The sequence below is a fragment of the Prinia subflava genome, chromosome 4, assembly GCF_021018805.1.
Source record: "Prinia subflava isolate CZ2003 ecotype Zambia chromosome 4, Cam_Psub_1.2, whole genome shotgun sequence".
Lineage (NCBI taxonomy): Eukaryota > Metazoa > Chordata > Aves > Passeriformes > Cisticolidae > Prinia > Prinia subflava.
This window is the reverse complement of record NC_086250.1, coordinates 47,218,685-47,238,578: the sequence shown is the minus strand read 5'-3', so window position 1 is coordinate 47,238,578 and position 19,894 is coordinate 47,218,685. Positions and strand designations below refer to the sequence as shown.

Here is a 19,894-nt window from a genome sequence, read left to right as displayed (position 1 = left end):
TAAAAGCTCTAAGGATATGCATGTGGGAATTTTCAGAGGCTTCTAAATAAACCATAACTGAATGCATTTTCAGGGAGACTGCTGAAATATCTCTGTGAACATGTCATGCACCTGAGCTCCTGCACCAAAGCATAAAAGTAACACAGCTCTGTAGATAAATATTTCCTTGCTCATTCTTACAGAGAAAATTCATGCCTAAGTGATAAATATTTGATAAACTTAAGCAATGAAAAACAGAGACCTGTAGCAGAATTATATAAAGAATAATAAAGAAAATTATATTAAGTATAGTTTTACTGACAGCTCCACTTATATTACCATTTTGAAATCTTTCTGCTTCAATGGGTAATCTGCATTTACATTGGCACAACAGTTTTTAATAAAATAATCTTATGACACTTTAAGCTAATGGAATTGTGCATGTAGTATGCATGATAGTATGTTCTCAGAAATATTAAGTGAAGAGGGGGAATCATCTTGTTAAAATCCCTCCTCTTTTCTTAAATTTCATGCACACTGAAAGAGAAGAGAGGAGAAAAGGAAAAATATTTTTTAAAAATTGAGAAGGTGTATAGAATTGATGAATATTCTTTTCTAGGAATGCCTTTAAATTCTGCTTTTTCTGATGTATCGGCATGAAGTGAATATCTAAATTTTATGGAAGAGTTTACTTAAGTCTTTGGGATATTAATGTATTCTGAAAACTAGGTATTTGATATATTTTAACCTGATGCAGCTAATATAAAAATCATTTGTTTTGTCAATGCTTCCTGGACTAGAATTCCACTTTTTGGTCCTTATCCTAGGTAAGACATTGTTTGCAAATTGTGCTTCTTGGGTGGGTGTTTGTATAAGAAAATCCAACTATCAAAGGTGTTGCTAAGGTATTAAGGTACTGGTAAAAGCAGAGAGGTTGTCATAGTAACAGTTAAAAATAAACAGTGACATTTTTCTGGCTTCTTTTTTTTTCAGTCTGCTGAAGAAAATTGAGCGGGAAACATGGAGGGAAAGTGGTGTTTCATTAATTGCCACTGTGACTCGCCTCATGGAGAGGCTCCTGGACTACAGGTGAGTGATTATCACAATTTAGAGGTAGGGTTGTCATCTTTGAAATATTAGGAAACAAATACAGTTCTCTTGCTCAAACGGTGACTGCATATGGGTACATCAGCTGTAAGTGCTCAGGATCTCTGACAGCAGCTGCTTAGTCAACAGGAAAAAGCAACTGGCAAGATGAAAGCAAACAAGTAGGCTCCCCATGGTGTAAAAAATCCTGTGGCGTGCTTGGGTTTCCTGTCAGGGAGTGTAGCAACTTTGTGGCAGTAGGTTGGTGACTCAAGTCTGTCTGAAGACACAGAGCTCAGTACTAATCACCTGACAGTTGTTTTACACAATATGCAAAGTTCTTACCACTGTGTCAATCATGCTTAGTTGTAGTGTCAGCTGGCACAGTAAGTATTGCACACAAAGACATGATCTCTGGGTGAACACCTCCCATCTGACTGTGCCACGTGGTCAAAGGAGAGAGAAATGAGAGGCATGTACTCTCTGTCAGGAGTGCGAGACTAAAAGCAACCAGTCACTTGTGAACCTGGGTAGAGACTTCTCATTTCAGCTTAGTCCTCCTTATTGCTACCAGCTGTAGCACTTTCTAGAGCTTAAGTGCAAGGTTTTCTCCCTGATTCCATAGGCACACATGGTGAGACCAAGTACTGCACTTGCTGTCATCACTGATAGTTTGAAAGGAAAGCTATTTCATCAACAAACAGACTGAACTCCTAATTTCTAGAAGCATGGCACTGCTATTTCTCTTCAGGGATCAGCTGGATTACAACCTCTAGGACTGCCAGTCTTTCAAAACAGTGGTGTGCTGTTAGTTATGAGAGTATTTGGGGCAATAGTTTAGCTCATGTATGCAAGAATGTTTTAAAGTTATGCTATATTTCTCTTAATGACTACATGGTGATGTCTGCCCGTTATTCTTTATTTCAGCATTGTTATACTGGCTATTTTTTTTTCCCTGTGAGATAAAAAAAAAAGGTCATATAGTAATGACAGAGCCAGAAAGGAAACATTGACTTTCTTGACAATTGAGGTATTCAATGTACTGCAAAAGGGGGCATGAAATCTCTTAGCTACTTGGGTCAGTTGTTCATCCAAATGCCATCATTTCAGACAACTTGCCAAGTCAAAAATGTCTGTTTTCTGAGGTGTGCCTCACTGTAAGAGGATAAACAGCATTCCTTTTGACTTTCATTACTTTCTCCTTTAGGGACTGCATGAAAATGGGAGAAGTGGATGGCAAAAAGATTGGCTGCACTGTTAGCCTTTTGGTTTGTACAATACTTTCTCTTTCCCTTTTTGATTTCAGTTGAGCATTTTCTACTACACATTTTCTACTTTACAGATACACATTTGAATAGGACATATTTGCTTCCTGTTGCAATTTGAGTGGAATTTGACAAAGTAATGCTACACTTAGGATCACTGATTATTTTTTCCAGGCCAAGATTGATACAGTAGGGAGTTAGTCTTCCTTGGCATTTCATAGCTTGGTTCTGAAAGGTCTCCAAGACTGCTTTATTCGGTTTTAAGTCTCTTCCTACTGAATAAACTTCACCAAAATACTTTCCAAGTTTAATTAGTCCCTGAGTTTGTAGAAATAAATATGCTTTTCCTCCTCTCTCAATCCCAATAAAACTCAAATGATTTCTCTTGTTTCTTTTCTTCCCCAATAACTGATGCAAGTTGGCTCTTATAGCATATAATATGGGATATCTTGTGAATACTGCAGGCTGACTATTCTCTCCCCAGTAGAAGAGACAGAACTGCTGCTCAAGGCCTCCTGTTGTCATGCTATCACCATTACAACAAACCAACAGTGCTAAACCATAGTATGAAAAAGATGTTGGTTTTATTTACAAGATGGGTTTTGATTCTAGGCCAGTTTCCACTGACAAGTTTGTTGACTTCTGTTAACCTTGGAAAGTTTCCATTTTCATGGTGAATCTTTTGAAAAGCTGTATTTTTAGCCAGAGGGGAAAAAAACCAAAATAAGCTGACTTGTAATTCTGCATTTTTGACGTCAGTGAAACAATTTGGTGACTTCTAAGTAGCAGTTACACATAAGAGAACAAAGGATTTCTTCAGCAGGAAAATAGAGCTCTAAATAGGGATGATATTTACTATGAAGCCATAAAGCAGCTGGCTTGCTGTCAAAATATCTGGCTTGATCTGAATTCTGTAAAGCACCTGGATTATTTTCATCCCTAAGGAGTTTTCATCTATTATTAGCAAATCATTCAAGATTTGTACAAAAAGAAAAATAAAATATTTAAAAATCCCAAAACATCATATTATTTTCTAATGGGATTTTCAGTGAGGGATATGAGCTAAGGTGGATTTCATATACCAATAATTTTCAAAGAAAATTTTAATACTTTTGCACAACAGTGAGCTAACGACTGCTAAATTTTCTCAAATCAGTTAAAAAAAAATTCTCTATAAAGTTTTTATTAGTATGTTTTGATAGTGTTCCTCCCACCTTTTTACTTGATAATAACTCAATTTAGGAAACAGTGGCACAGAATATGAATATGGTACATTAGGAGAAAAACTGCTTAGAGTTCAACATAGCGATTTAAATAATAGAACAGAAATTGTTAATTGCTAATGAGAACCAGTGCTTAGAGTCTTCTAGCTTATAAATTATTATTAGCCAGAGCAGATTATCCTGAACATGGATTATGTCTAGCAGGAGGACTGCAGCTGCATGTCAATTGTGAATTGGCAATACTTGTGGGGAGTGTTATAGGTTTGTGCTCCTCTTTCTGTAACTTGTTTATACTTCATTTTAGGGCTTGTAAATAGATAAAAAATGTTTTGAATGAAGAATTATAATATTGCAGTCCATATTTTATCCACGTAACAACAAACAGCAGTTATATATTGAGAAATCAAATCTATGCATGTATTTCTAGCATATTACATTTGAAGTATTTCATTTGTAACCATTATCATAAATTTATAAACTAGTATGTTTTATTACAAATTTCAATTTTATTTCAGAATTTTTACAAGACTGAACTGAACAAGGAAGAGATGTATATTCGCTATATTCATAAGCTCTATGACCTACATCTGAAAGCACAAAACTTCACAGGTAACTGAATACAAACTAGAAAAAGATATTTAGGACTGGCCAACCCTGTAAGCTGCATTCTCAGTGCAGTGTATACCAACCCAGGCAACTGCTGAGTTTCCTTGCCTAACTGATGTATCAAAATACTGCTTTTTTCAGCCCCACGGCACTATTATTTGCTGAGCCATGGTGAATGTAAATTGCTTCTATTGATACCCACTAGCAATAAATGTGTGATATGGTCATTTTTCACCCAAAAGGAGTCAAGTTTGGAGGAAGTTTTATCATTTAGTGGTATCTGAGCCTATATATTTTTTGTAATGCTCCTGGCTATCTTGTTTGCTGAAGTTTTTTTCCACATAGCTGTGTCTCAGAACCTCATTTTTGGGTTAAAAAAAGAAATAAAAGAAAGGAAGACCCATCTCACTTACTCATGATGAGATAGAGACCCTAAAACCTGTGACAAGTATTGCAATTTCATGGTGTCTTTCTAAGTCTTCACATACCACATTTGCAGTACTAATGTCCAAGTTTTCTTTAATTCTGTGCCAAGGATGGTTGTTATATTTTACATTAAGAAATAAAAGATATTATGCGTGGCTGTTGTTTATACAGCTTAACATGCACTTCGTTTTGGGAGCTACATGGTATCAGTAAGTGCTGGAGAAGATAAAATCACTATCATTTTAAATCACACTATCTTTTCCAGAATATTTTACGGACCTTGTAATACCTCCATCTTTTTCCCAGTGTTTGCAATTGCATATGTTAAAAAATTCTAGATTTTTTTTCTTCTTCAAAGCAGTTTAATTGGCTGGGAGTCACTAGTAAACAGCTTAAAGGTACCTGATGTCACAGCAACATTCCTTATGCCAGACATGGGATACTGGGTTGGAGGAACCCTTCAAATTTTTTATCCAGTATGGTCATTCTTATTTTAGAAACCTGCTGTATAAATTTTTAATAATTTAAGAAAGCTACGTGGTTATGGCAGACAAAATTTTGTTAAAGTGAAGGACTTATATGCCAAGTTTAGAAAAGAAAGGTTAAGGTCAGTTATCCTGAACACCTACTTGTGTTCTGCCATCTTTTGCTTCCTTATGATTTTGAAGGATTTATTATCAGCTTCATGGATTTTTAAAATTGTTGTATAGATGTGCTTCATGTCTTGAGTACAAAAATGTAGCTTGAAACTGTGACAAAGGTGGTTCCGAGTCAAACAGCCTGGGAGCTGCTGAGTATGATGCCAGAATTAAGGTTGTCTGTGCAACTTGAGCTGGTCTCCTTGCACGGATGTATCACAGCACAGCATCACTGTGCACCACACTTAGCATTTTACAGCACTGGGATTCAAGGTGCACTCTCCCACAAATATCTGCTGCAGTGATGTTTTTTCACCCACAGGTTCTTAGTTGGACGTGTAGAGGAACACCACTGCTAGAAAAATACTGTAGAGTCTGGTTTAAGTTGCGTGTCTTATGGGGACTCATATGGCAGAGGCAGAAGTTGGATATGGTTGTCTGGGGCAAACTTAGCTTAGCACAAAAAGTACTTTAGTACTTGGTCGTTATTTTTTTGCCTTATGTACAACCTATGAAGTCTGAAATAAAATAAGTCCAGTAGGGAAGTCCTTTCTCCAATGCAGTACATCTCCAGAACATGGCCGTCTTCGTACTGACTCACTCATGCAAAGTGGTCCTGTGAGTGGAAACATAAACTGTGAATACTAACTTGGAAATCAATAATACATATGCTCAGTTAACCAAATTGAATTGTCATAGCCAGTAGTAATTCTGGTATTTTGTAATTTGCCCAAGTCTGACTTCCCAATAAAAGGAATAATTGAATATTATTTTAGTGTACTGTTTCTGATGCATTCCTGAAATCAGAATAAAAATATCAATTTTTATATCCCCAGATATTTTCTACAGATTAATGTAAAGATTACTACACAGCTCTCTGACTAGAAACCAACAACTGGTTTGATTCCTGCCAAACCAAAAACTAAATAAAAAATTAAAAATTAATAAGAAAAGTATTGCACTTCTAAATTGCTTGTTAAGGCCAGCTGGTAAGGCTCAGCTCAGCTATTTATTTCTCTATGGAAGGAGTGGATTCTATTAAGCACACATCTGCCTCCCTGTTTTCCTCCCAGCACTGATCTCTTTTGGACTGTGTCCACAGTCTTGTTGTCTTTTCTCTTTCACTACTGATGTTCCTCATCCTCCAGTCCTTTGTTCAGACAGCAGAGTCAATGAGAGTTTCTCCTTAGCAGCTGAGAAGACTGGGGCTAAGCAGGAAATGGTTACTTAATTTGTCTCCTTTGTATTTTCAGACTCCAGGAGAAATATCCCAGTGAGTCCACTTTAAACAGTGTGTGAAAATTTTAAGCTATTTTTGTTATAGCTGTAGATAGTAACTCTGTCCAAAACCACCACTGCCATCTGCCTAATACTCAAAATAAATCAATTACCCGTCAAAAAGGTGCCTCTCAGGAAAAGCATTCACATCTCTGTGTACTTTGTCTGTTTTACTTGTTTGGTGTTGATGAGTGCCATGCTGTAATTTGTCTTGCAGAGGCTGCCTACACTCTCCTGCTGTACGATGAGCTGCTGGAGTGGTCGGACCGGCCGCTCAGGGAATTCCTCAGCTACCCCATGCAAACAGAGTGGCAGCGTAAGGAGTGTCTCCATCTGACCATCATTCAAAACTTTGACAGGGGAAAGGTAAAACAGTCCTACTTTATTGAGCGGATCTGGGGAGAGGAGTTTGTTCATTTTAGGATGTTAGCTCCAGGCTTGCACTTTTTTCTTGTATTGAGGGGAAGTGTTTGTCCTTGCTTTTTTAATTAGTTACTTAGTGATGCAGTTAATTTCTTCTAATCCTTGGGCTGTATCCTAGAAAACCTCCACTTATATATGAGAATAATTTTCACTTGCATAGCAGTTGGCTGGGTAACTGTCAAAGCCCTTTCTAAAAAGTTGGTATAATTTCTCCCCATTTTAAAGGTGGTGAAAATGAGCTTATAAAGCTAATGAAATTCACTTAGTGACCAAGTGAGGATTGTAAAGGCTATGTTTGCATCTTACAATACCATGTTGTATTTCCTAAAAACTAAAAAAGAATTTGGTGTTCAGTAATGACAGTTCATTGTCATTACTGCAAATGCCTATTCTGAATTAAGCAAATATAATTATTCTTCAGTCTAAAATTTTATATACGCATAGTACTCTGATTCATCTTACTGACAAACAAGTAATGCATTACAATTTTGTGTAGCTAGTGTAAAATCCATCTAAGCCTAATAAATGTAATCAAAGGGATGTTGATCATCATGTTTTTCAAACAATTCTGTAATTATATTGTATCGTGCTTGTATATTGTATAGAACTTACATGGTGTACTGAAGTACTGTACAACCTAAAAAAATCAAGGGAGATTTAAAAAGTACAATTAAAAGTACAATTTTAAAATGTAAAAATCATACTGTGTTGAATCTATCTCATGTAGAGTCAAAAGAGTTGTCCATCGCTCTTGCAATGACTTACATTTTGTGCATAGTTCAAAAAGAATAATTAATTAAATAAATCTCTAAATATATTTTTAATTCTTCAAAGAATTCATCAGTATTACTCAGAAGCTATTAGCATGTTTAGTTCAGTTCAAGTATTTAGTTTGTTCAAATATTTTCTGTAACAACAAAACAGTATAGATAGAACAGACCACTAATAAATCACAAAATGTCAAACAGTTGCTTTGAATTACTGAACACCTTTTATTTGCTTGCAGTGTTGGGAGAATGGCATTATCTTATGCAGGAAAATTGCAGAACAGTATGAGAGCTACTATGACTACAGAAACCTCAGCAAGATGAGGGTAATGTACTTGAATATTTTTCATCAATCATGAATCAAAAGCTTTTTAATTTAGGTTATGAAATATTACTTAGAAAATTAAATTTATCACAGAATGGTCCTTAGGTTTGGTTTGCAAATCTTATTTTTTACCCTCAGGGTTTTTTCCTAAGGATTTTCTTATGAGGATTATAGAAAAGAGTGTGAGCTTTTTGAAGAAAAATGAGAAAATTCTATCTTCACAGAATGGTTTGGGTTGGAAGCCTTAAAGATGATCTAGTTTCAGCCCCCCTCGGTAGACACCTTCCACTAGGACAGGTTGCTTTATTTTATTATGAAATTAACGTCCTTCTTCTGTACAGCATCCTTTTTGTGCGCATGTTTATGCAGACAAATAGTAATACAAATTCACTTTCATTAGTTTCCTACAGTTTATCCAGGGAATGTGCTCTGTGCAGTCCTTCACTAGGAGCAGCAGCATGTCTTTGCAGTTGTAATTGCAAGCAAAGCCACAAGCAATGCACACCTTTACATTTTTTTTAATTTACTGCTTAATATTACATAGAAATATCACTGTTTAATATTACATAATAAAAATTAGTCTTTCTTGGTACAGTCTTGTTGTTCCTTTGATTTTACAACTCTAAACATTGTTTCTCATTCGTTCATATAGTGTATTTTAAAGATTATTGAGTCTTCTTTTCTTACCTGAGTCTGATGGATTCAGTTTTGTAATACAGCTTCCCTTTTAAATTTCCTGTACATTTAGGATGCTTGCTGCTAGGACTGAGCGAAGTCCCTTTAATCCAGAGCTGCTTAACAACATTATGCAAAATTCTCAACACAGAGCTGTGTGGCTGGACTCTCTGTTATCTGCTTATTCCATATATATTCTGATATGTCAATGGCAGAATTCTGTAACCAAAAGCAAGCTGGCAATCGTGTGAATAAAGTGATTAGTTTATCCATGTTTAATTAATTGTACTGAATGTGTTTTGTGTTGGAAATATTCTTTTACTGTATCTGTGCCACCAGTGTTAATCCAAAAACAGAGGTGTGGGGATTTCTCATAGCAGTATAATTAGGCAGCTATTGATATCATGTGCATACTAAATACCTGTCTGCATTACCTAAAATAGGGCTAAGACTGTGTTTGGCTTTTTCCACAGTATTAAAAACCTTGCTGAAAATATCATCAGAAAAAGGGGACTTTGACATTAAGATCCCCTTGTGTCAGTGTTATGAACAAAATAAAAACCAGATGTATTGATAAAAAATTATGCTAATTGATATTGTGACGTTTTAAAGGAACTCATATTTAATGCTTAAATCATTGGATCTAGTATGATTTGGACACAACTGTCTTAAATATGGAAATTAGACTTGCTGATTGAACTGACCGCATTACTGCCATGTGTTGGGGTGATTAGCAGATTACTCAGTCATATGTTTCAAACTGTCTTTCTATTTTGCCCTTTTAATATAGGGACTTCATATTTTAAAGGATTTATTTTTTAATTCTTGCAAACTTTGAGATCCCTAAGGGGTATAATGCTTAATAATACTTAATCTGATGCATTTAGAAACTTCTGGATGTCCTAGTTGTTGCTCAGAGATATATTGCAATTCCAGTACCCCAGAGGTGAAAGACACTCCCTTTTGTAATAGCTTATGTTGAAAATACACTTTCAAAAAAGACTAATTGCATTTCTTCTTCTCACACAGATGATGGAAGCATCTTTGTATGATAAAATTATGGATCAACAGCGTTTGGAGCCAGAATTTTTCAGAGTTGGTTTCTATGGGAAAAAGTTCCCGTTCTTCTTGAGGGTAAGTGAAATGAAAATAGACAGGATGGAGTAATAGTGTCATTCATAATCACTTTCATTGTGTTAAAATTTGTTCATACCATACACAAATTCATATCCTGAGAAATTCCTTACCCTCATGTTTCATGGTTAAGAAAAGACAAATGAACTAATGAAAAGATGAATACTAGGCTTCTAGAGTCCCACAGAAACATAATATTCATGTTTATGTTGGAAACCATGCACCTACACTGTTCCACAGACCAATGGCTCATGGTAGTTTGTTCCCTTTTGTCTTGGCTTGGAAAGACAGGTATCTGTCAGGGAAAAATGGAGTTTCCCTTGGAATGGAGAATGTAAAACTCCCTCCTTCCAAATTATTATAATTTTGCAATTAGGAGCTTTCAGGCAAAAATATGGGAATAGGAATAACAGTTCTTTACTAGGAATATGTTAAAAAATACAAATGCAGTAATACAAAAAACCAAGCGAGCAAACAAACAAAAGTCCTAGAAAATGCTAATGGAGTCAGGAATATGACTGACACCCTATGGGCCAGGGTGTTGGAAGCAGTCCAAATGAGTCTTCCTGGAGTGACAAATGTGTTTCTGTTGGAGTAGAGATGATCCTGTAAGCAGGTTCAGTGGTCGTGAGATGAGCCCAGCCTTCCTCTGAGAATCCAGTGGAAAAGAGGATGCCTGGGGTCCCTGTGTCCCCATTTTTATCTGGGTAGGGAATGTTTGGCTCCTCCCCACTGGGTGGAGCATTCACAATGGGATGATGTAATGTGTCATGTCATTGGTGAGCCTTAATGGCCCATTAACAGAAGATATTCCCCAGAGGATGGACAAAGTTGATGAAAGAGATAAGAAACACTGCCCCACATGGTTTTAACAGCTGGTCTATTATCAGAAGGCATCCACCCTCCTCCCCCTGGAATTACAAGAGATAAGGAAAAAAGAAACCAACTGCTTTCTACAGATGAAATAGAATACACTTTTTTTTTTTGCTTATGTAACCCAAGATGCCTTTATCCTGTTCTGTTTCTGCTGATGGTACTCATAGGAAGGCTGTCACAAGTAGTACCCATTGGTGGTGGGATAATCAGTAATTTAGCATTTAAGCAACTACATTCCCGAGTTCCTTTTTTTTTAATGACTTAGAAAATCCACTTGATGAATTTTATTGATTATTAATGTACTAAAACTGACAAATAATAAACCTATTACTCTTGATCATTGATCTGGAATTCTGAAGTTACTGAAACGGTCTTGAAAATTTTGGTGGTGTTTTTACTCTGTTCCCCTCTTCCACACCTGGGGAAGAGGACAGAATCCATCTTATTCATGGAGCAGCTGTAATAATAACCCAAGCTCCTCTTCCTGTGGTAATTAAAATAAGTGATGATGGAACCTCCTCTGTGTGGTGGAGGCCTCTATGTGATTTGTCTTTGCCATAGTGATGGGGAAAATGACAATTTCTAACTGGTAAATACAGCATGAAACTCCCCTTCAAAAGCAATGCTCAAAAAGAGTCTTTCTGGAAAGATAGTTCTTGATATTATCTAATATTTATCTGAATATAACTTCTGTATAAACCAATTTGGAAATATTGATCTTAAAGAATTCAAGTGATGGAGAAAAAGTAGTGCAAAGGGTTGCACAACAGTGCAGTACTTTCAAACCCTAGGTCTTTCAGTGCTTATGCCTCCTCTTATGAATTTTTCAAGTCAAACATACACAGCACAGATTTGTGCTTGCAACACTAACGAGGACAGACTGAATACATTTGATCTAAATTTCTTATGGCAAAGCAGTTTGTAAATCTGACTATGTTTGCTGTAGAAGGAATAAAGACTAAACTTCATAATAAAGCTTTCACATTTTAGTTTGTAGTTGAACAATAATACTGTTACAGGGATTTTTTTTGTAGCAATTCCCATGAAAGTCTTGACTCTCAGAATTCAATGCCAGGAGCATTCTTTTACTTTGTGTTGTAAAAACTGGATCCTTTTAATTTTTCAGGCTGATAATTGATCAACATTTTCAGGGCAAGGCAAACTGAATGCCTTTATAATTTTCTTACGCAGTGTTTTTCTTCAGAATTGTATAACATCAGAACAAAGTTTCTTAGCTCCTCATGGAATCAACTTCAAAACCACTTTATTGTCTTAACTGTTTATTGGGTTATATTTCTGTTGCATATTTTATACAGTCTGATATATCATGTTAATTGCATACTTTGATCCACTAAGAAAAATTTCTCTCTTCAGATTTTTATTAAACTTTGAAGTGTAATCATTACATTTTCCAGACTTTTGAATAAAACCTAATTTATATGATAAAATTTCCTTTTTCTAAGTAGCCTCTTCTTTCTATATTCCTTATTTTTATTCTTGCCTTCTGTTTCTTATTTTTTCCCTTCTTTAAATGATGCAAAAGTTGCCTGGAAAATCTATATTTAAGAGCGTGTGTTTGGATCCCAATTATTTTCATGCAACTTGCTCTTTCTTTTTGTTTTCTTATTCCACTCAGAATAAGGAATTTGTTTGCCGAGGACATGACTATGAAAGGCTGGAGGCCTTCCAGCAGCGAATGTTGAATGAGTTCCCACATGCCATTGCTATGCAACATGCTAATCAGCCAGATGAGACCATCTTTCAGGCAGAAGCACAGTGTATCCACATAATCACAAAGCCATACTCTGCACTTACATTTTCTATGCTTTTAAAAAACCAAGGTACTCCTGTAGCCCATTACAATCACATGGTGCCTCCACTGAAATAAATGATAGGTGAGAATTTCCCTGCATTTTGTCCCTGTTCACTCTATTATGTTTGTAAGTTCTTTGTGTAATTTGGTTCTGTTTAAAAATTCCTTGACATGTTATTGACATTATTTCTTTAGCTAAAAATACCTATAGAACTAACACCACTGTGATAATGGTGTAGCAGTTCAAGGTACAGTAATTTACCTTCTTACAATACAACATTATGTTAGCATGGCGTGACATACTGTATAAGAATGTATTTAAGTAAATCCCCTTATGTACTAGTCCACGTAAGTAGCTCTATTTCAAAAATAAAGGTGAAATTTTCAACAAAACAGTACAAAGAAATCTCAAACAATCAAAAAATCTCTCTGATTCCTTTCCCAACCCATTAATAGTATAAAAGTATTTCATGATGCACACTTTTTAAAGATTTTTTCTTCTATAATGCTTCAGGAGTCGATATGCTTTACTAATTTGAATAAAGTGGGATAGCCTTAACTCTTTACATATAGATTTGCAGATTTATGCAGTGACACCAATTCCAGAAAACCAGGAAGTCTTGCAGAGAGATGGCATTCCTGATAACATCAAGAGCTTTTACAAAGTAAATCACATCTGGCGATTCCGATATGACAGACCATTTCACAAAGGGACCAAGGACAAGGAAAATGAATTTAAGGTAAAGTATCATACCCTTTCCTGATCTACTGGACCTATGGATTTGTAACATCAACAAAAGCTGCCTTATTGAAACACCACCTGCATTTGCATTATTCAGCTGAGTGTGGTACAACAAATTCTCTAGAGGAGATGGTATCTCAGGTTTGACTATTTTACTTCTTATTTTTAATAAAATAGTATCAAAAATGTATGGGAGATGCAGATGGGTTTTATGCATCTGTGATATAGAGAAGAGAGAACTGGAGAGAGCAGAGTAGTCTCAGAAAAGTTTCTTTGGCAGATGGGAAAACATTGTTAAGGGGGTAGTCTGGGGTATGGATAGGATTGCCTAAAATTATCTCTCTCTAGAGCAAAGGAGACACAGTTTTGACTGAACTGCAGCATAATGTTCCTGTGTTACCAAGACCAAAAACTACCTCTGAGCTTAGAGATTGTCTCAGAGAAAAGCAATAGTTCCTTTCCTAATAGGTGAATACCTTCTGTTCCTCCTGATAAAAATGTTAAAGTGAAATTTCGTCTTTTGGTGTAATCTTAATTCTGACCCACTAGGAGCACATCCTGATGCAGAAAATATTCAGACAGACAAGAAGAGTTACCTCATAATAATTTTGTTATAAATTTAGAAGAAAGAACTGTAAGGGTAATAAATTAGCTAACTTGAGTCACTGTTTCCTTCTAATGTACGTTTAGGCTTTGTTGTAGCTGTACAGCTTATAAATATATTTTGTGTAAGCACTATCCTATGTGTTGTTCTGCCATTTTACAAACTTCTTGCACAAGGTGTTTACCAATAGTGTATTTGAATATCCCATCAGCTGTGCACTCTGGAATCTCAAATAGGGCTTCTCAAAGGAGACCTGATCATGCTCTCTGATCTAAGCTGTTCTGCTTCAGAACTCTTGTTCTTCTCAAATGTTAGATCAGAAGAGAAATATTAAAATACCAATTAATTTGTGAGTGTTTTTTGGAGGTTTGGGGACAACAAAGTTTAAGAGTGAAGAGTCAGCAGAAATTACTGTTTAGCAGTAGGACCTAGAAAGTAAGGAGAAAAGCAAGTCATTAACTTATGGCATAGACATTTAGTAGGAATTTGGATGTTGGTGGGTTTTTTAAATATATACTGTTACTTTAGTGAGGGTGTTCATAAGGTAAACTGATAATAATTAAGGAAAATATAGAGTCAAATAGGGAAATAAATTGGTTTATGTATTTTAGAGTCTATGGGTAGAGAGAACCACACTGATCTTGGTGCAGAGTTTACCTGGAATATCTCGTTGGTTTGAAGTAGAAAAACGTGAAGTGGTGAGTATAAGACTCATGTCAATACTTACTGTGGGCTAGTTTACTTCCTTAATCATGTTATTCAATTAACTACTTTAAGTTTTATTACAGATATGTTATTTCTTTGACCAAGGTCTCAAGGTGGCTACAACAAAATTATTTACAGAGTATATTGAGTTGCCTGATTTCTTTTGTCTTGAGAAGTATTATTAAGAACCACCTTTAGGTTGCATTTAAACAGCTGAGGAAAAAGAAGTTGAGAACAATAATGGACAACCAAAGGCAACATGTAATGTCAGTAAATTACTTTCTTAAAACTCAGCATCATGTAACATTTAATACTTAGAATATCTCTAGCTTAGTGTATCCTTCAGTGTCCTTGAAAAGTAACTTCTCCAAGTTTCTGTACTGTAATAAATGCCATGAGCTACTGGACAAACCTATAGAAATAGGGTCTTATATACTAGTCTGTTATTGACACATTGGAATTTCCTCTCCTTGCTTGTTCTGTTACCTAAAAAATCCTTAAATAGATTCCAGATATCGGAGAGCTTCTCCGATAAATCTCTAAATAATTGGTCAGTTGCTGAGCACTGGAGTTACAGCATCCATAACTATTTTCCTTCTTGTCAAAGCCATAGAATAATCCCATTAAATATAGGATGCCATAGTACAATTGATCTTCTATAAAACTGTATTGTGTTTTTCTTTTATAATAGGAGGAAAAAGTTCACCATCTTGATATTCTCCAAAAAATCTACCTAAATTAAATTAAATTCTAAATTAAATTCTACCTTTGGTAGAAAACCAAAGGTGGAATTTAATAAAATCTAAATATTATGTGTGACATGAGAAATTTTGTTAGTTGACTGCTGCTGAGTGCTTACTAGGTTAATATGACCACTAATATGAAGACCTCCAGTTTACTGTCATTTTACCATTATAGTCACCATTTCCAAAAGTAAACTGTAGTAATTTTTCCAGGGCACGTATGAGGTCATGACTTGAATTTGTGCTTGTGTGTTTTGGTAAATTATAGAAGCTGCAAGCTTGTCCTCTTCCCATCGCTCAGCTTTTGGTTTTTCTGGCAGTTCACACTACCTGTGAAAGAACTTCCCTACCCCTGAGATATGAGAGGCACATCCTACTCAAGGTTGCCTTTTACTATAACTTGATCATCGTTTTAGTTCAAAGCTTGCATTCAAATTCCTTACCCATGAAATCTCACTGTTGACTTCACTTTGGATGGGGAAACTAACTCACCAATACTTCAGCTCTGCTCTGTACCCTTAAACTGGTGAAGCTCCCTGACCCCGAGCCCATTTTAGGTAGTTACCAAGGACAGTTTAATCCTGAATTTTGAGAGTTCTACCACTGGCTGAAAGTATGTGAATGTTTTGCAGCAAGGGCTAGGTCATCTCTCAAGGTCAGATAATGAATCTACAAAAGTGTGACAGTTGTTTATTTTGATAATTGATAAAATCAAATCTCTCCCCTAGCTGAAAAGTACTTCTTCTGTTAAGCTACTCTAGGACATAGAATAATACCGTTTTATGTTAAGAAATCAAAAATTATCTGCAATATATTTCATCTTTCAACTGAAGATTAAGTCGTTTGCAATGTTTCTCACTCAATGTTTCAGGTGGAAATGAGTCCCCTTGAGAATGCTATTGAAGTCTTAGAAAATAAGAACCAGCAGTTAAGAACACTGATTAGTCAGTGTCAAACTCGACAGATGCAGAACATTAACCCTCTCACAATGTGTCTAAATGGGGTCATCGATGCAGCAGTTAATGGTGGAGTGGCTAGATACCAAGAGGTAAGCAATTTACTTTCTGTTTATGAAAAATCCAATTTCTTTCCCTGTACAGATGCAGCTCCTCTGTATGAATTAAGGACAGAAAGTACTATATGAATAATAGTTATAATTATACCTATATTGCAGTTGTGGGTTAGGTAGTGTTAACGATGTGGTTTATTGAAGTAACCGTTTTGCTGCAGATAGTACCATGAACTTACTCCAGTGATGACTCAATTCACAATTACATTCTGCATTCTTCGGTGATTTGTTTGGAAATTTTCAATTAACTGGTTAATTGTAAGTAAATTATTATAATACATTGCCTATTCTAGGACAGGAGATACTTCTGGCCAACTAGTAAATTTACCTTTTTGTGCTGATGTTCTAGTTTTTATATACATATATATCATATAATATATAATATGAATATGTATATATTCATATGAACTGTATATAAAATATATATATGTATATTTTATATATGTATATAAATTCTCAACAAGAAGTTCATTATCTTGAAGAATTATAATTTTCTAGATCCTTCTTGTATCTTTTTTCCAAGTTTTTAAGAAAAGCTATTTTCGGGGAAGGGGGAAAATGATTTTAAAAAATAAATACAATTTAGAAATGTCTAACACTAGATTTGTTTCTAGCTATTGTTTCTCATTATTATCATTTCTGAATCACCTTAGGAGGACCTTAAATGTTTGAAATGCTGTATTTACAAAAAATTCTGTGGAATTTTGAAACTTCAGTAAAAAGAAAGCGTTGGGAGCTTTTTGCAGCCCAACTTTATTTTTCTCCTTCTCCTAGCAGTCTTATGAAATACTTGCGCCTGCTGCTTTTTCCTTTGACAGTGTCAAGTTATGAATAACATTCTGTCCACTTGTCTCAAATGCTGAGAGATTCAGTGTTCATTCAACAGTGTTAAATTTGGTAAAACTGCATCTTAATTAAACTGCAAAAAATTGAGTCTGGTATTGTATTAGAATCTGTCATCAAAACGGCAGTGTTATGAAAATTGTGAGACTGAAGCAAAGCAGGAACATTTTTTTGTTTCCTAACTGCCTTTAAACAACAACAAAACTGTTCAGCATAGTGAAGCACCATGAAGGGAGTCCCTGGAGAAATACAGTCATGTCAGAACTATGTCTGGTTTGAATTAGCAGTGTCAGAGCTAGTGCAGTGTCTCTGCACAGCTTCCATTCTTGACAAGCATATCAAAGGGTCCAGCTTGCTCCTTATTGTTGTCTTTGGCTGTAATTCTTCATCTCTTAGACAGTGGTCATGTTTCGATTCCCTTCTGCCCTCTGCTTCTCACTATATTAAAGTAGGACATTTCAGCAATTTGTTTTATAAATATCAGGACCGTTAGCAATAATTGTGAGGGCTTTTTTTCTTCCATTTCTCTCTAATTCTTCACTTTGTATGTCCATTATTCAGTCTTTATATGTCTACCTGTTGTTTTGTCAGCTCTTATCTTCTACCTTTCTTGCTATCCTGTTCTCTGTAAATCCCTGTTTCACTTGCTTTTCCCATTCTGCCCTGTATGAAGCTCAAAGTTCAGTCAGTCTTGGAGCATTTGGTCTTGAGGTAAGAGTGACTATGTCTTTACCAGTATCTTCCTTCCCTTCAGGCAACTTCCAAGTTTTAAGAAGTGTCCTTTGACTGTCTGCTGCCTTCTTGATTCTGTTTTTCTTCTTCCCTCTTTTTCCTCTTTAATTTTTTTCCTGTATTTTTTCTCTTCTGATGGGGAAGAAGCTATCTCTAATCATTCAGCACCTTCATATTTCAAATGTTGAAGCTGTCCATTCACTAGTGGCTACATTTTTTTGCCTATGGTCTTCACCAATGACTATATGATTAATTACTTATTCAACATGTATTATCAATTATTGCAGTTCAAAGGAACTTAGAAAACAATTGAAAATACTATCTAGAAATCTGTTTAAAAAAAAACAAACAAAAGGGGTGTGTTTTTCTCACTTTGTATTACTTTGTAATTTTATTCTGTTTAGGCATTCTTTGTCAAAGAATACGTTTTGAACCATCCAGAAGATGGAGATAAGATAACACGCCTAAGAGAACTTATGCTTGAGCAGGTAAAGTGAGGAAAAGACTGACAAGATGGCCTGCTCAGCTGTTCTAGCTAAAAATAAAATAAAGAATATTAGAAGTTAATAATTGCCCTGTGGTCTTCAGTGTTTTCTGAGTTAGGTTACAAGTAGACAGTAACATTCTGTACAAGCAGGTAGGTTTCTGAGTCATGTTAATATTTTTTCCCTAGTCCTTATCATCATCACCTTAATCACTTCAAACTGTTTTGTGTAAAATAAAGAGTGGGAGGCCTGTCTTGTCATTCTCATGCACAAATATTTGCACAAAATATTTTATCACTACTACAGAATAAACATTATTTAATTGAAACATTTGATGGGTTTGGCATATATTTGTGTTTTACCAATATTACAGAAAAATAGTTTCACTACAAGGTTTGGCATAAGAGCAAAAAAAGCATTCAAAATCTCATTGCAATGAAAGATATCTGTGGTAATTGGCAAAGTAAGTAGGCAGTAAAATAAATACAAAGTGATCAAATTAAGTATATGAGTATTCTATGCATTATATGTTTTTTGCATTATTTCTCCATTCATTCATAAGCCAAAGACCTGTCAGTGTCAAATATGAAGTGTTACCATTTGGAAATGCTGAATATTTTCTTAATCAAAGCCCTTACTAATATTTCAGCTTTTTAAACTGACATTTATCTATTTTTGTTCTGTGCAGCATATTGAAATTTCAAGTTTTACTGCCAACTTGAAATAAAAAAGGTCACAGTATTGGAATTTGGCAAGATGGAAATTCCATTTTTCATCAGCATTGTGTGATCTGTTGCTCAGATCAGCCAAGTGACACGTCCTCAGACAGTATAAATCAGAATAGATTCACTGAGCTCACTTCAATTTCACTGAGACAATGTATAGTAATTGACATTATAATGTTCCTTTTTCAAGCTACAGTTAATCTCACTAATCTTTACAATGTAAAACTGGAGTTCATAACTTCCTGTAACAAAAATGTGGGTTGCAGGCAATAGCAGTTCAGCCCCCCGGCACCCAGAGCTGATTTAACGCGGGGCATCTGGAGGGGCCGGATGGCTGCGCGTGGATGGGTGTGCTGCAGTCCTGCCCGGGTCAGGGCTGCTCTACAGCTGTGTGCCCGCTCGCAGTCTGCCTGGAAACGTCAGCCACGAGCTCCCGTCCAGAGATATTACAGCACAATGCAGCTATGTTGTTTTTAAATCTGACTCGATCTGATTCCTCATGTAACCAGTTCAACATTTTGAATGCATGTGACCAAATTGGAGCAAGATTCAAGTTTTAGCACTGTAACTCTGAAGCCTGTTGTACTGTGTGTCAAGGATACACATCAGCCCAACTCTTACAGAGGTCTCTGGGGAGTTGAAATAGGATAGGGGCCATGGACTTCATTCCAAATATATTACAGGTCCTCTGGTAGATTTGACCATTGCTGTTGTTTCATGCTTTTTACAACT

General features: G+C 35.7%; 1 protein-coding gene across 3 annotated transcripts in view; it reads left to right on the top strand.

Moving 5' to 3' along the window:
* The window catches only part of DOCK4 (dedicator of cytokinesis 4), a 231,122-nt gene that overhangs the window by 195,895 nt on the left and 15,333 nt on the right, over positions 1–19,894 (top strand). For all 3 annotated transcript variants that reach the window (XM_063396688.1, XM_063396687.1, XM_063396689.1), the window contains 11 exons: positions 973–1,068; positions 2,273–2,333; positions 4,069–4,162; positions 6,719–6,867; positions 7,931–8,017; positions 9,721–9,825; positions 12,338–12,479; positions 13,088–13,254; positions 14,472–14,558; positions 16,180–16,356; positions 18,357–18,440. In XM_063396688.1, coding sequence (XP_063252758.1) covers positions 973–1,068; positions 2,273–2,333; positions 4,069–4,162; positions 6,719–6,867; positions 7,931–8,017; positions 9,721–9,825; positions 12,338–12,479; positions 13,088–13,254; positions 14,472–14,558; positions 16,180–16,356; positions 18,357–18,440 — 1,249 coding nt within the window. The remainder of the gene's footprint in view (positions 1–972; positions 1,069–2,272; positions 2,334–4,068; positions 4,163–6,718; positions 6,868–7,930; positions 8,018–9,720; positions 9,826–12,337; positions 12,480–13,087; positions 13,255–14,471; positions 14,559–16,179; positions 16,357–18,356; positions 18,441–19,894) is intronic.